The 16806-nt window shown below is 33.2% G+C and overlaps 2 protein-coding genes across 3 annotated transcripts; one reads left to right on the forward strand and one right to left on the reverse strand.

Moving 5' to 3' along the window:
• Positions 1–357: 357 nt before the first annotated feature.
• On the forward strand, positions 358–4128 carry LOC124434083 (peroxiredoxin-1-like). Of its 2 annotated transcripts, none has more exons than XM_046983959.1 (8): positions 358–568; positions 2425–2528; positions 2618–2654; positions 2814–2930; positions 3364–3486; positions 3587–3717; positions 3855–3889; positions 3962–4128. In XM_046983959.1, exons 1-8 carry the CDS (start codon positions 429–431, stop codon positions 4016–4018), a joined length of 744 nt encoding a protein of 247 aa, XP_046839915.1. In that variant the 5' UTR covers positions 358–428; the 3' UTR covers positions 4019–4128. The 2 variants fall into 2 exon arrangements, with proteins under 2 accessions (XP_046839915.1, XP_046839924.1); XM_046983968.1 differs by lacking the exon at positions 358–568 and adding an exon at positions 2215–2358.
• LOC124434075 (1-phosphatidylinositol 4,5-bisphosphate phosphodiesterase eta-2-like) lies at positions 4124–14756 on the reverse strand. The gene is made up of 22 exons (XM_046983947.1): positions 14522–14756; positions 14319–14424; positions 14102–14172; positions 12944–13087; positions 12228–12416; positions 11834–11867; positions 11075–11204; positions 10379–10570; positions 9978–10071; positions 9269–9386; positions 9043–9128; positions 8580–8700; positions 8327–8412; positions 8133–8215; positions 7579–7704; positions 6607–6904; positions 6406–6513; positions 6122–6165; positions 5989–6039; positions 5466–5550; positions 5166–5312; positions 4124–4535 (listed from the first exon to the last, which is right to left on the reverse strand). The coding sequence occupies exons 3-22, from the start codon at positions 14163–14165 to the stop codon at positions 4453–4455; spliced, it is 2283 nt and encodes a 760-aa protein (XP_046839903.1). The 5' UTR covers positions 14166–14172; positions 14319–14424; positions 14522–14756; the 3' UTR covers positions 4124–4452.
• Positions 14757–16806: the final 2050 nt, after the last annotated feature.

Raw genomic sequence — 16806 nt, forward strand, 5'->3', positions numbered from 1 at the left:
TATCTCAAAGTAAATACTTTCACATAAATGCAGGATGAAAAACGTTTCTGCAAACACCCCGCCCGCTTTCCACCTAAACCGGTGCTTTCATTCTGACAACTATTGTGTAATAAGAATCGAAAATGACCGCACCTATGTACCCATTAGTTCATTCTCTTACATCTTGTATTAAGAGAATATACTGCGTATTTGGAAAAAATATAGCTTAATTTTTGACATTTTGCAATAAGGCTGTTTGATTTCCCCCAGATTTCTTCGTAGTTTTGATCAGTTTAGCAGATTATATAAAAGACGAACCACCAGAAAACCTTGTACACCTGTCTGCACTACGTATTTTTGCGCTAAGTGCCTCGACAGCCCGACGTTGTTGCTTCGGTTACAGTTGACCCTCGTACAAAAACAAAACAGAGTATTCTTTTACTGTCAGAATGGCTTTCCATGTGTTTAGGAATGTTATCTGCAATGCTTTAAAAACAAATATACGAAACAATCTAGTACGTGCAAAACCTGAGTGGTTAGCTTCGTTCAAGAAAGACTCGCCCCTTACCATGAAATTTTCAAACAGCAGGTAAATAAATATTGTGCATCGATGATCGGTTCATCCATCTTTTTGTTGATCGAAAATCTGAAGTTCAGAGCTGGTTTACGTGGAGCGTATTGACAATTTATAAGTTTAAGTCTAAAACAAATCATTACTTGTGTTCGATCACTTTCGCTGATCGAGCTTTTCAAGCTGTATGTCTAAACACCGATTCACTATAATGTTAATGGTTCACTCAAATTATGCAATATTTGTCAACGTGGTCTCGGCTAAGGCCCAACTACATTTATCATAGCGGTTGCAAAGAAAACAAACCACCCTGAAATGAATTAACTATTAAAAAATTAGTCATACGGAACAATCTGATTCTCGATCTGGTCAAAGGAATAGAAAAGCAATCGTTCTCCTTTGATCGACTTCCCAGAAATCAGTTAACGATTCTCGTACAATCAATTTGAACACAAAAGTTACTCAATATGTTTTTTATGACAAGTTTCATTTACTAGCAAAGTTAGTTGTTCGAAACTGTAATGTTACAAAGCTTGTTCAAATTCTTCTTGTGACCAATAAATCCAAATCATTAATGTTTGTATAAGTGAAAAGAAAATTGGCAAATCTTTTACATAGGCTTAGAACTTTGTGAAAGCATACAACTGAATATATATAAACTAAACATATTCACTGCTATGTAATTTTTGAATGTTATCATTATTCATTTCTTTAGAAATTTATTGTTTTTGCAGTAAATGAACTGAGAAAAGTTTAAATTGCAGTAACAAGCATGTTGGCTGTTTCACTGATGTTCACAAATCTACTTATAAAATAATTTTCCTGTACTAGGTCTGGTTTACTCATGCAATTGCTGACTGTAGTTAGCTTTCTGTTTTAATTAATCCAAACCACTTAGAGCACTAAATTTCATTATATGTTGTAGTGGTAGTTTTGTATTCTTAATGCTTGATGAATTTCCCAGTGCTGTGAATGGAGGGGGCTCGGGGGCTTGCTGAAAGGGATGCACAACCCTCTGCACCTCAAATTAAAAGTCATCTATTTCCCAATATCTTCTATCTAGCTAATCCTGAAGATAAATTTATCAACAGCAGATGGCAAATTTAGAAAGCATGTGTAGAAATAACCAACTTGCACCATTTTATGGTGTGTCATACAATTTTATATCAAATCTTCTGATCACCCGATATGTGATTATAATCAATCAAAGTAAATTTTTGCAATAGAATTTTTAAACATTTTTAGAACTTAAGTGTACAAGCTTTTTAATATGATCATTGTCTTTCATTAATGATATATATAATTGTTGCATTATGATTTGCAGTACTCACTACACAGGTCTAGGGTAAAGTATAATTATTCAATTCAAATTACCCTTGAAACCAAATCAAAAGCAATCATAAATCATTAATAAAGAAAGATTCATTCTTCCACTAATATCAATTATTATCAATAATATCAATAATATCATTTAAATCTCCAGACTTTTTTAATAGTTTGTACAATTTTCGCATTTTACCTAATCAATTAGGTTGGCAGGTGAGAACAAGCATGATCTACATGTATGTAGTGAGGGAGGGATGCCAGTGCAAGCTCGTTCTTAATATTAAACTTTAGTTCACGTGACATGTGTTTTACGCTTGTATTGTATGACGCGCAATGATTACGCGACATTTGTGCCTTGCAGTGCAGGTGGTTTGGATGCAAACGGCATTACATAATCTTGATATAAGCTTAACACTTTGTGAGCACGTACACGTACTTTATTTTTTGTAACTTTGGGAATTACCAAACTCATTATCACACAGGTGTGTGTACATTTAAATTTCATTGCTTTAAATCACAAATTGCATCAAATTTTTCTGCTTCTTCAGCGTAATCATGAGCAAAGCGTTTATCCAGAAACCGGCACCTTCATTCAATGCAAAAGCTGTTCTGAAAGGAGAATTTGTCGACATCAAACTGTCTGACTACAAAGGTTGGTTTTGGTTTATGTATTTGTTCAATAGTTACTGATTAGTCTTTTTGTACATATCAAAACATCATTCGCATGTAATATTTTGTTAGGGAAGTACTTGGTGCTTTTCTTTTATCCTTTGGATTTGTAAGTATTCATAATACACGTGTAGATAATCGAGATAATTTTACTCCATTAACTTTTATTCACCGTAAATTGGAAAACCGTCCTCTCTTGAGAATTAAAATTTATGTATACAATTTATGTCAAATGCTTCTTCAAATAATTATATTTTGATTTTTGCAGTACGTTTGTTTGTCCAACTGAGATAATTGCATTCAGTGATCGAGTTGACGAATTCAAGGCTATAAATTGCGAAGTTGTTGCTTGTTCTGTAGATTCACATTTTTGCCATTTAGCATGGTAAGTATGCTCTAGTACAAACTAGTAAAAGTTTGCTTCCTATTAAACATTTAATATGCCACAATAACTTGTTATTTTGAGAGAACTTGTGATTTATGTAACAAGGCTTAGAAATGAAATGTACATATAAATCGTCAAATACTGTTTAAGTATTGTGAAAGTTCATATTGATCATAGTTTAAGATCACATGACCTTGATCACATGATTATAGTTGAATTTGCTTATGCTAAAATCAATTGAAACATGCTAATGGTTATAAATACTGTAAGCATACATAAGTGTGCATGTAATTATAAAAAAAACCCAATTATTAAATACCATAAATGATTTCAAATGCTTTCTTTTATAATTGACAAATCTTTATGACAAAGCCAACAACAAATTCTGTTGCTAAATTACATTTATCAATTTTCTGAAAATTGGTTTTCACAGGACATCACAACCTCGAAAGAAAGGTGGTCTTGGTTCAATGAGCATTCCTATATTATCAGATATAACTAAACAAATTTCAAAAGATTATGGTGTTTTATTAGAAGATCAAGGAGTTTCTTTGCGGTAATCTTTCACTGATCTTTTAATGTGTACTTTTACAGTAATTGAAGGCAGTTGCCTAAATTACAAATATTTCTTTAAAGTAGTATTTCTGATATTTTAGTGGTCTATTCATTATTGATGATAAAGGAATTCTCAGACAAATAACTGTGAATGATCTCCCAGTTGGAAGGTCAGTAGATGAAACGTTGCGCTTGGTTCAAGCCTTCCAATTTACTGACAAACATGGAGAAGGTAAGAAATATTTTTTCTGACATTGGTGTTTTAGGAACTTTGTAATTTAGTCATGGTATACTTTGCGTAAAATGATGTAATAATTGAGGTGGAAATCTGTTAAAATGTACATAATCCTTTGTATTTTTCCCTTTAAGTGTGTCCTGCTGGTTGGAAACCTGGAAGTGATACTGTGAGTATTTTCTTAAAACATTTGACCCAAGTTATCAAACAATAATTCAATGTAAGTTTATATGCCTTCTAGATTAAACCTGATGTGGATAAAGGAAAAGAATATTTTTCCAAACAAGAGGAGAAGTAGACTAATGCAGCATAAATTAACATTTTGAATGTTGTGTTTTCCTGTGGTGATAAAATAATATTATAACCTGAATGATTAAAGTGATCATGGAATAAACATTTATGATTACATTTTTTCGGTTTATTTACTTTGAAAGTTTTGCATTGCGCATGATTGCAATTTACATTAATTTCCAATAACTTATGGCGATAAAAATATAAGTTGATAATGAATAGCATTCAAGGCTGTTACTATTAAGCAAATGATGAGGGAGGGGATATACATGTCTATTCACCTTTGCCTATCTGGTTTCTATTGAGAGTCATTCTTCTTTCCAAAAAAAATATCTTTGGCAAAACTGAAGTAAGAGACCCACCTACCATCACTGAATGCAGCATGCATTTATTACCATTTATTAACTTGGTTTGGAAATGAAAGTTGTGGACTGTATTTAATCATGTGTTAGTCACATGAACAAGTAATGCTGCTGGAAATAATGATTTTGTACCATGGCCATTCAATGATACTTGACGGTAACCTACAATTAAAAAAATTTTGTCAACTATAAGTATATGACAATTAATAAAGTCTACTCTCTTTCATCCACTACCTTGTCAACAGTATAGAGATATTGCTTTAAACAAAACAAGACCCCTTACAGAGACAACAGAGACCAGGATGTAGAAGGAACACTGCCCCTCACCCCCCCTCAAATTTTATGGTTCAACTTCTTCAAGAAATAGAAAAAATCTATCAATGTTTTCATTTTATTTTGCTATATTTTGCTTCCCGATTTCCAATTTATGTGAAAAACAACCAAGGATCTGCAAAGAACAATGATTAGTTGCTGTGTCAAATAGCAATGATTATCATGCTCCCAGCAAGAGCAAAGAGCTAGGGTGATTCATTTTATTTTGTGATTTCTATTTCCTGTTGAGTATCCTGCCACTTATATCCAGCCATATGGACTTGTCCACCTGTGTCCTCAAGTTAACACCCCTAAGCCCTAAGCCTACCCCCCTCTGTGCACAAAGCCTAAATTGTTCAACAATTTACTTTCTAAGTATGAAGGCCACTCTGCACAAAGTCTAAATTTTTGTTTCACAATTTACTTTCCAACAAAGTAGTTATTCTGTGATTAAAACAATAAATAATTTAAGCTATTCACCTGGTTTTATGCTCAATAACGGAGTAGAAAATTGAGCAATAAAATCATCTTTACCAATATCCTCATCATAAACGGCAAATCGTAGCATTGCTAAGTCAGGATTCTTTATTTCAAATTCAAAAGACTCATTCCAACGGGGATTGAAGCCTGGGTAAAAGCATTTTAGATATTAACTGTCATCAGTGAGTGAATGGTTTCACTTAAACAAACTTCAAAAAAATACACTTTCTGGGAAAATACATGAATGGAAAATGAAAAATATCGTTATGCCTAGTACTTTGTAAACTATCCATTTCTTACCATTGTCTTTGATAGACTTTGTTTGAAAAATTTGTTTCGCTCCATGTTCATCATACACCGCAACTGTGACGTAGGGATCTATAATCTGGAGAATTTCAATACCAAAGTTTCACACGTTACCAAAATGACAATATTTGCTGAAAGAAATTTAATGTTTCTTAGGAAAAAATCTTCAATCTTGTTCAATATTTTGTTTTAATAATAAGCACCTGAAAAAGTGTAATCAAATGCTACCCAATAGATCAAATTGAGTCCTACCAAGCTGAAACGAGCATTATTCACAGGAATAACCAGGTTTGGGGGCGAGGATCAGAGATCCCCTTTTATTTTGACAATGTATTTGGGTGGATAAACTTCGGCATCCCAGCTATACAGTATGTTATCATCCTATTCTAGCTCCTCACTTTAGATAATGCTTCGCGGTCCCTGGTTTTAACTTAGGCCTAGCAACCGGTAGTGTAAACTGTAGTACCGGTATTGCACTTGTTCACTCTGCTGTTTTAAAGCGTGAATTGTAACATACCTCGCCTTTTGAAGTACCACTGACTTTAGGTATTTGTTGACCACTTATAACCTTAAAAATTAAGCCACTTTACGTCATGGAAAGTCTCAGCCACATTGTTACGTGTAGAAATAAAATCATAACGAAATATTACCTCAACTTTAAGTTTTTGCATTTTGGGTGGAGATTTTATTGAATCTGTAAAAAATAAGTGTTTAATTTGGGAACATGAAAAACCTTTCAGAAGAGATGTTTAAGTAAAAACAATGCGGAACTAGGTTTCGCGGAAATGATTCAAGCAAAGATGGTATCACATCAAAGAATTTATTTCTATCTTAAAGTTTTCCCTTTTATATTACGGCAATTAATTTTTACCAAATAAAATATATGAATTACAAAGAAAAAATGCAACAGCGAAGACTTCAGGGTTGCACGTACCATTTCTCATATAATCTGGCTTTAAAATGTATCCAGAATTTCCGTTCGTACGAAACTTGGCAAGATACAAATCCATCATCACACTCTCTGTTTGAAAATTTAGGGCCACTAAAAGATGAACAAAAGGAAATGAGTATTTTTGAAATTCATAAAGAGAGTATAGTTATTAGAAAACCATGAAAAATGTATGGAAATTCCTACCTATTTGGCATCCAACACTCCATGCCATTAAAGGGTTGAAATTACTCGAATCCACTCGACTTCCAGATGGATAAATTCGACTTAATTGCTTCTTGTTGTACTCTATGAAATCCAATGTGGATTCCTTCACTAGTTTCTTGGTAAGGCTTTCGCCAAATGACGACATTTCATAACATTTTCCCTTTTCTTTGCTTTTTGCAAAACTGTCGAAATGAACTGCTTTGCAGTGGTTAACAAGTCTTGAAAGCTCGGGTGAAAGTTTGATTTTCTTTTTTTTCTCACTCGACTGTTTATCATTCTTTAAAAAATATATTACAATAACTTAACATGAAATATCGTTGTAAAAAAACTGCAGAAGAAATAAAATTTACAAATTCAACAAGTATTAAATAGAGACTTAGTCGTGATGGAAAATCTAAAAATTGTTTTAAAAATTGAAAAGACCATGGTGAATGGCCAAAAAATAACTCAATGGTTCTAAAAGAACTGTTCATAAAGTTAAAAGACACGATGCATTTTAGCATATTACATCTGCTAGTGCAAAATGAAAATTTAAAATCTACCAAAATTTATAATGGCAAGAAAGCGTGTACGTCATCTCCAAACGGGGAGATGACCATGGAGATGACGCTATGAACAGTGATAAATGAAAAACATAACGGTTTTGTTTTGTTGGCAAAGAACGGGACTAGTTAACTTAATCAAAACGGAATGGGTTGGTGCATGTTCTAGTTTTAAACTAAGAGCTACTAGATTATTTTTTTGGCCATTCACCATCTTATTTGCGATTTTTAAGTCTATTTTTAAAACAAATATATGGAAACGTTTTTATATCTCTCAAATTTTCATAAAAAATTGTACTCTCACAAATGCGAAGGGGAAGAAGATAACCGAAGAAGTGTTTAATAACTCTTTGGTCCAGCAAACAAGTAAACACAAAGGACTTATGAGTATACTACATAATCCTCTCACCGGTTCCATATCTAGTTTATTTGGTACGGCATTTCCTTGTTCATCAAGTTGGACATCTTCATCATCTTCTTCTTCTTCTACTTCTTCTCCTTCCAACATAAAACCATCGTCATTAAATTTCTTTCCCTATGTGTAAAATAGCGAATAATCTGTTTGTAGTAAAAGCTGGTACAGGCGTAACACACCTGCATACTATAAAAGTTATACTTGAGAAATAAGTGACAAAGAAGAAGAATCTCAGAAGTTTAAAGGAGACCAAAAGCTAAATAGAAACAAGGAATATGTAAGTATGTCGGACCTGAGTCAAAGCTATCAGAAATGGAACTAATCCCATTTTTTAAAATACTAAACTATTTTATTCAGTTAGCAACGTCACGTCTCTGAAATCTAAACTTGCACAAGAAATGCATTTTAGAGATTCTGAAGTTTAAAATTTTAAATTATGACCCCACCCCCAAGAGTTGAAATTGCAGGTCCCCGGAGTCAGTCCGAGCCTGGTTATCATGAAACAATAACCACAAAAAAAAACACAAATTGTTTGATTGTCTTATTACCTTGATGAGTATTTTGTTTTTAAAAAATTCCGGAGAAGGAAGATCTTTCAAACTGGTATCAACGCATTTGGAAAATAATTTATCTTTACAAATAAAAGTTAAGTGCAGTAAACTGACTTTTCTTTTACAAATAATGAATTGCAATCCAATGCTTGAGCGTAAACACTTGAAACAATGTTTAAAAAAAAGGATACCACCTAAAATCGTTTTCAAGTAGGACGCCATCTTTTCTTGTTGAGAAATACTGCAATGGTTCTCCAGTGACAAAATCACCGGATACCTAGAAGGTCAACAGTAATGAACAGAAATCGTAGGTATACAAATATTTTGTATTTTTTCTAAAATTGGCTGCGCGAATTTGAATTTATCACTAACAGCAGTTTTTAAATAATTCTCATAACGTTTTATAAGCAAGATCACTTTCAACATATTAAAAAGAAGACTAACTGTGAGGTAGTGAACGCAAACTTCTCTATTGCTTGGATAACATCCTTGAAGAGTATCTTATTGACTAAAGTATGTCCATGATATATCACTGGCTCACCGTCATCACCATCCCAACAATCAACTGTTTAAAACATATGGTATTATAATTTACGTAATGGTTTATTAAATTCTGCATGGTCAGCGTATGATGAAGTGCCACTTTGCTGGCCGGCAAAGTGTCCACTGATTGTGTTATAGAAACAACATGAAGTACAACTGAAAGGTCTGCCCTAACATGTGATATGGTCTCATGCAGATTACATATAAAATAAAATTAACTTATCGTAACAAGCTATATCAATAATATCTTCTAATACATGGCTTACAAAATACATGATTGTTGTTCCTATAACTGCCTAAATCGGTGTACCCGCTACATCACCCCAATTTTGAAACTTCAATGAATCATTAAAGAACAACATACGTTCAACACAACGGCAACCTTTCTTCAAAGCACTGATGTAAGCCTCAACTGAAGCTGTTCCCCTCAATTGATCACCTTCCAAATACCTTAAGATATATAAATAAATATAAGACAAAAAAACCAGCAAAATCACTTTTTCTAGTATGAATAACACTGCTAGCATTGTCAACTCGTACTATGTACTTCTTTGATATAAAGTCGTTGTCTTTGTTATATACATACGTACGTGTTGTGAGATGAAGATATGAAGTAATGAGACAATGGCTGTGTAAAATCCTGATACAATGAGTCATGGCTGTCATCATATATATTTCCTTCTTTCGAGAGTAAATAACAAGAGAAACCTGGAACGCCATAAAAACAGAGTAAGACAAGACTTGTACGCAGGCGCACTGATATTTTGAACCATTTGGTGCAATTTGAATGTCCATTTTTATGATTCAAATCATCAAATCGCCTACGTACAAGGGTTAGCACTATTTTCCACCCAGCAAACCGCCCTTTACTTTACACAATCGGAAATAAATTAAAGATGGCGGCTAATGGGAAAGAACCAAAAGCTAAAAGGAAACCATGCATGCACTGGTGCTAGGTCGTTTTGAGATGGCGAGTAATTTTATATTTTTATAATACAGTTTTTAATATCAATATATGAAAATATTTACAGATAAATGTTGCAGTATAAATTTTCATGCAACCACCTTAAGTTATAAACTTATAATCCAGGCTGGAAAATATGTCGTTTTTCGACGATTGTGTAAAATATTATATAAAATATTATATTGTGTAAAATATTATATTGTGTAAAATATTATATTTCAAAGTAAAGGGCGGTTTGCTGGGTGGAAAATAGTGCTAACCACGTACAAGACTAGAATAAGACTTATTTAACTGAAGGGTAAAAAACAAAATACTTAAAGGTGCAAAATTCCTACCATCAATGCTTAAACAATTTTTAGATTTGTATTCATCTATCATTTCATAAGACTGGATTGTTAATTTACAGTCTTCTACTGTTGCATTCGTCATCTAAAACAAGAAGTAACATCAGACTTGATAGTTAACATTATAAATAAGAGCTATATTGATGGGTTTTTAACCAAGCAACTTTTCACATGCAATTTCACCAAAATACCCAGTTGAATTATATGTTGATTGGATTGAAAGTCAAATTAACACGTTTCATCTCAACACAGGAAATTATTCAAGCACTATGTTTCACAACTCTATTCTTCGTGGTTTGGTTTTAATAAAGGAATAAAATATGAAGGTTCGTGAAGTTGAGTTTGATAAATTGATAAAGAACTGATCATAGATAAACGGTTCGTTAACAAACCCCTTGTGACTTCGTAAGAAAATTGTGCAGTTCTTCACAAGTAAGATAAGTTCCATTGGAAGAATATTTGGCCATTACAGTTTCTTCGATATCAGATCGTTTTGAAATACTTTCAAAAAATGATGCAAATTGGGCTTTGTCTAATCCAGATTTTTTACCAGCAACAGATTCATCAAGGTCTTGGTTGAACTCCTAATGTGGAAGAGAAAATTTTACATTTCATTGAACAGAAAATAGCTCTATTATTGGCAGGGGGGACAGAGAATGTTTTCTTCAACTAAAAATGTTTTAATTTTGAAAAAGAACCCCTTGCATACAGATCATTAACAAGTTAGCCAATCTTAAATAGAGAATATGCCTTGTGTTATTATTGCTCTTTTAACTACGGATTAGGACAGAATCGTAACTTTAAAATTTTGAAAATTTGCTGGAAAAAATTCATTCTACAGAATTTCAAATAGTTTGCAGTAAAGATCGTGGTAAATTACCATGGAAAATCTGCAGTTTTTATGAAGTTTAGACCTGCAGTTTTATGAAGTTTAGAAGTAATGAAAAATAGACAGCCTTTATAGTTTGAAGAACATTTGATTTAAACTTTGACCCTTGTATTGCCATTTCAGCAATGATTCTTGGGTTGTATTGTAAATAAGATTACTTATGTCACAGCCTCAACAAATATAACCCATGTTACCCTACCTTATACTTATTCATCAATTGCTCTTTTGTCATTGCAATGTTTAGAGACGCCACAATTTTGATGAGTTCCTTAAAGTCAATAGAGCCACTTCTATTGTTGTCGTAAGAGTCAAACGTGTCAAATAACCACTTACTATTGTTAAGGAAAGCATTTAGCTAAACAAACATAAACACCACTCTATAGTCAAGAGCGTACGTGCAATTGTATATTACACCAATTAAAAACAATAAATTTGCTAGTCTATTTCACTAGCTGATTACATATTAAAGTAAAACAAACTTTACCCACTTGGGCATCAGTATGTGGGTATTTTTTTTATCATTTGAAGAGTTTGATTTCGGCAATATTCGAGGCAAATTATTCACACAAAGAACATATGGACGCTATAAATGATGCACAACAAGCTTGACAAACAAAGCAAACAATTTTAAGGATTTGCTCAAGGAATTTATTTTTTTTCTCCATGTTTGACAACAAATTGAGTTAAAGTCAAAACGTTAGAACAACCACATATCTAGTCATTTTAATAACTCAAATCTTGTGTTTCGAACATGATATGTTATTCGGAGTTTTCTTGGCGTTATACAGCCGAAGCAAAGCATAAAGCATTTATAGACGATAATACAATTTGTTTACATTTCAATGGGTATCGACGGAACCGAACTAATTTTTTCGATCAATAGATGTTATAGAAACCAACCAACGCCTAGTTGAGCTGGTTAGTTATTCATATTATTTTTATTACAAAAAAAGGATATTTTCTTTTTGGATGAAGAGAACCATCAACTGCAGCTACACACAAATAAAATATTTATTTGCTGTCATTCAGTTACGAAACATTGAAGGACAAACTCATTACTAAAGTTTTAGCTAATTTAAAATAACAAAACAGGTGTTTGATATGGCGTTAAACTCACGTCTCTTTGCTAATTAGTTTTCGTCAATATTTGAATAATAAAATTCTAATTTCATTACAAAATTAAATGAATTTCACCGCATTATGTTTAAAATTGCGTAGTGAAAAAATTTACCACAAAAAGTTAAATTAAGACTAAATTAGGAAGTTAAAATAATTAATTTTCAAATGTTGTGTAATTATGTTCAATTTAATGCCATAAATTGAAATTCCAACATGCTAACTAAGCAAAATACCTTTTTGGGTGATTAGTAGTGCCAGTCCCCTCACCCAACTCTCCGCAATACGTTTCTCCGAAGCCAAAACAACAAGTGGATGCCGATTTATAATTTCAACCGTAAAGCAATTGTCTCGTGAAAATTTAAAATTTTTAACAGATCTTGTTAAAGGCGTGAGGGCGACGCTTTTTATTGATTTCAAATCCACTTAAAATGAAGAATAAAAATTTTATTTGACAAAAGCTGTTACAGCGGGAGAGCGGTTATGATTGCCATGTACAAGGTGTGTCAAAATAAGGCAATTACTTAATATTCTAAAATACATGTTTTTCTTAAGCAAAATATATTTATGTCTTTGGAACATAAAAAATGGATTCTAATCGGTAGAGTAAAACTTGCTAATAGCAACGAGTACAACAAAGCAGATATTCCTTTTATACACGCAGTGTTTTATGGGCAAATCCAATAGCATTGTTTAAATATATTTTAAAATTCAAATCAACGACCATAACTTATTTTGCCCAACAATGGTTAATGATTCAGTCTAATAATAAAGACAGACATTTTATTAACTCATGCTAATGCTATACAAGTAGTTCGACGTTCATATACTGTGAAAATAATAGATTTCTCGTGAAAGAAATAATGGTAATGTTTCAAAGATACATATACCGAAATTGCAGTCAGTCTACACTGTTGATTCCCATACATAAAGAAACCTGATAAAGACTTACCTCGGTTGCTTTTTGCACAAGGTTGATACCTAAAGCCTAAAAGATCGTCATCCAATATGAACGTCTTCATCGCACCACGTGATTTACGATCAATCTTTAACATTCTGCTGCCCTGTTGCATTATGGTTATCAGCAATTCCAGTTCTGCAACGAAAGTCAAAACTTGTTAGAGTGAAAATATGTCAATGTAAGGGAATGGGAAATTTCAAGTTGATTTGGCCATTGTGAAATAGATGTTTGTAAATGTAGATCGAAAAAAAATAAAAAAAAATAATTTTTGACTCTGAAGATGACTACCGCTAAGGTTGTCGAAACGTCAGTCAACAATAACAAAAATAGTCCTTCTCAGGACTATACCAACATGGACGATCTACATTTACAAACATGTAACGATACTCCCGGGTTCAAACCATTTACTTTATTGTGAAACAGCCCGTGTAAAACACAAGAACACTATGTTGAAATGAAGGGCAACGCATGTTTACTAGGAAATACGTTTAATAGAGAAAAGAAAGAGGGAAGGTTAAGGTAATCAAGCATATGACATAAATTTACAAAATCATGAGTAAAGGGACAGGCTCCGAATCAGGAAGGTTCCGCTTTTCAAAAACACAACTGAAAAAACTAATTGACAATTGAAATTGCTTAAATTCAGAATTAAAAAGACCCAATGCAACCGAACTCAATCACGTGTTATTTTCTCAGAAGTCTCACTCAAAGCGCACGTACCAAGTTCATTCAGAGTAAACCAAGAGTATTTGTAGAGTATTTGTATTTGTAGTATTCACGAATCACATTTTATGAGTCGAGTATTTGTGGTATTTGTAGCATACAAAACAACGTCATTTACGGCCGAGCCAGAGAGACATTGTTATAATTAAACTTTATCATGATAATTTGCACGTTATTTGCAATTGGTATCATTTTTAAAAGCACACAACCATTAGACATCGTTCAAATAACTAGTAAATAATAAAGAGCATTAAGTTCTCTCGAATATCAAATGATAAATCACAATAAATTTATAGAATATCGCGTGACTTCTAAAATTTCTCCTCCGATTTTCCGATTTAGTTGTTCAACATGTATACATGAAGTTCATTAACTAAGGTGTTGAAAAATATCTATTCAAATCATAGTAAACATTTAAAATTGCACCTGACTGCTCAGATTCGTCGTTCTTGAAAGAGCCTTCAAAATGTCGTCTTGTTGAGGTTTTCATTGTTGTACTGGCCCAAACGAAAGACAAGAATAAATTGGCACGACCAAAGAAATAAAATATTAATCAACTCATTTTCGTACAACGATACATAAAAGCGAAATGTAATATTGAGACAGACAATTTTCAATTGGTAAGTGCTAAATTGTAACAAACCGGATCTAACAGCGACTATTTCACAGAGAAGCGAGAAACTTTTATCTTCCAAATTTCACCGTTTTGACAAAGGCGTTGTCGTCCCCAGAATAGCAAAGAATACACTCTAAAGAAGTGGATACTTTAGCATAAGTAAATGTGGAAGGCAATTACGCAAATTTGAATGAAGATAGGAATTGTAAATAATAAATCAGTAACCTTACTTCACGATCGACGCTCTGAAGGTCAAGATAATTGGATCACGTCACGCAACAGCAATTTGTAAACAGATAAATATACTTTTACGGCTTGCTATTTTAAAAACCTGGTCTAGATATAAGATAAATAATCAAAATACAAGCAATTACGAAATTTCATATCAAAACAAGAATATGCGCAAATTTTTGTATTGTGTGTAATTTATAATTTGCCAGGCAACCACTGTCGATTTAATATTGTGAGCACATGATATGAGACAGTTTAGTTTAAATAAAGACAAAAAAGTCTCTGAATAAACATAAACTTAGGAGGTCACACAAAAAGCAGAGATGAAATGAGTGGGATGTAATGAAATGCAAAGTATTTATCAAGAGCGACAATTAAAATTCTTTTAAAAGGTGATGACTAGATATTCGAACAAGTTTGATATTTTCAAAATTTCATAAATATTGCAATCATCTGCTTTAAAAAATCCAAAGAAGGCAAGCGACATCACATTTGTTTTAATTTGAGGCTCGATTTGAGGTTCTATAGCACATAAAAATAATAAAATTAATTATTGACCACTTCCTTTGAATCCTGTCTAGGTTGCTTTTACAGGATTGATTTGTTAGGTAAATTTATAAAAAAGTTTTGTGTTGGTAATTAACTCGACGGTTGTCCGTCAAAACTAGTCAATATATTAATCGAGAAGGTTTCCCTTCAAAACATGAATCTTGTGTAACATATGAGTATGACGAGACTTATCAAGAACATTGTATTTATTTTACCTAACTTTGAATTGATAATCATAATTTTCTATGTCATTGTAAACCTATACTTTCAACGATAGTCATATAATATATATATATGTATAAATTTTCAATTCAAAATTTTCATTGCATACGTTTCAAAAATTAAAACGTCGCAAAAATTGATATATATATATATATAATAAGTTTGAAAATTTGTAATCCGGGCATTTAAAATCCGGAGAAACTTTTATCTTATATATATATATATATAAAATGAAATAAAATAAAATGGACAATTGTTTGCTGTCGCTACTCAGAGTTTCACGCCGTAGGGCGATCTTCAGGCAACTGACAGATAATATTTTATTTGCTGACTATATACATCGACTAAAAGGTGTTAAGTTACGTGACGGCATGCACTAAACATATCGGAACGTTTATTTAAAATGTTCTTTTTACGTCCTTTCAGGATAAGTAGCCTTTCTTCAAGGCAAAGACGGCAGGTTCTTTGGTTTTTGTTCGGAGGTGGAAGTTGTTTGATGAAGTCCCATTTAATGTTGTAGTTACGTTTGTTTTCTTTCAGTGTCCACGTGTATTTAGAAAGTTCTGTCTCGTTGCGGTATTTAATGTTCGTAATTGATTTAATGTGGTTTCGATATCGTGTCTTAAAAGCGCATGCAGTAACACCTATGTAAGTTTTGTTTCGTTGTTGTCAGTCGTTGTCACGTCGGCTTTGTAAATCACGTTGGGTTTCAGGCAATTGCCATTTGTCGGGCATAGATGTTTCTGTCTGCAGTTACATTTCTTTGGTGGGTTGTTCTTGTTCTGGGTTGTGTCTGTTAAGTCTTTTAAAATAGTCTTGTTGTGTCTGGTTATGAAAGTTTTCATGTTTTCGCCGCAGCTGTAGCTTACGCGTATTGTGTGTCGGTTGAATATCTTGGAGAGTATAGTATTTGGTGGGAAATGTTTGTCGATAAGTTGTAGGAAGTCATGGGCGATGTGAGTTTTACGTTTTGCTGTATGGTGGGTTAAACCAAGTGACGTTACGTTTTCTGTTGTACGTGGTGTTTACATTGATGTTTGATGGATTAAAGGTGAGTTGGGTGGTGAAGTTGCTTTGTTTAAGAGCTTGGTTGTAAATTGGTGCGGCATTTTCGAAGGTGTCTTTGTCAGATGAGAGTGTGTTAATTCGGTTGTTGATGGATGTGGGTAGTTGGCGTAATACTGATGGTGGGTGGTTGGAAGATCTGTGAATGTAGAGGGGCTCGTCGTTGGGTTTTCTATATGGTTTGTAGGTGTCGTTGCTAAGGTCAAATGTTACGTCAAGGAAGTTTGTCCGTTCATGGTTTGTCATCGCTGTGATTTTTAGTCCAAGCTCGTCAAATAGGTGTGAGGGTTTTTCTTTCTTTGTCGCAGAGTCTTCCAGATTTCGTATTTATGACTGCAAGGCCATCGTCACGGTATAAGCCGACGTTGCTTCCGTACCGCTGCTGTAGTCGGTCGAGTAAGAATAGCCCTACAAGCTCGCAAACTTCCGCTCCATCATAGCTGCCCAT

This window comes from Xenia sp. Carnegie-2017, unplaced genomic scaffold, assembly GCF_021976095.1.
Source record: "Xenia sp. Carnegie-2017 unplaced genomic scaffold, XeniaSp_v1 HiC_scaffold_1, whole genome shotgun sequence".
Classification (NCBI taxonomy): Eukaryota; Metazoa; Cnidaria; class Anthozoa; order Malacalcyonacea; family Xeniidae; genus Xenia; species Xenia sp. Carnegie-2017.

What these genes read in the sequence shown, in the direction of transcription:
- LOC124434075 (XM_046983947.1), bottom strand. Translation starts at nt 14,165, where the DNA reads ATGAAAACCTCAACAAGACGACATTTTGAAGGCTCTTTCAAGAACGAC. An exon ending in AAAACAAAATACTCATCAAG is followed by an intron (nt 7,705 to 8,132) that starts GTAATAAGACAA and finishes TTTTACACATAG; the next exon opens with GGAAAGAAATTTAATGACGA. An exon ending in GTGGTACTTCAAAAGGCGAG is followed by an intron (nt 5,551 to 5,988) that starts GTATGTTACAAT and finishes GAAATTCTCCAG; the next exon opens with ATTATAGATCCCTACGTCAC.
- LOC124434083 (XM_046983959.1), top strand. Translation starts at nt 429, where the DNA reads ATGGCTTTCCATGTGTTTAGGAATGTTATCTGCAATGCTTTAAAAACA. An exon ending in CATTTTTGCCATTTAGCATG is followed by an intron (nt 2,931 to 3,363) that starts GTAAGTATGCTC and finishes TGGTTTTCACAG; the next exon opens with GACATCACAACCTCGAAAGA. An exon ending in GGAAACCTGGAAGTGATACT is followed by an intron (nt 3,890 to 3,961) that starts GTGAGTATTTTC and finishes TATGCCTTCTAG; the next exon opens with ATTAAACCTGATGTGGATAA.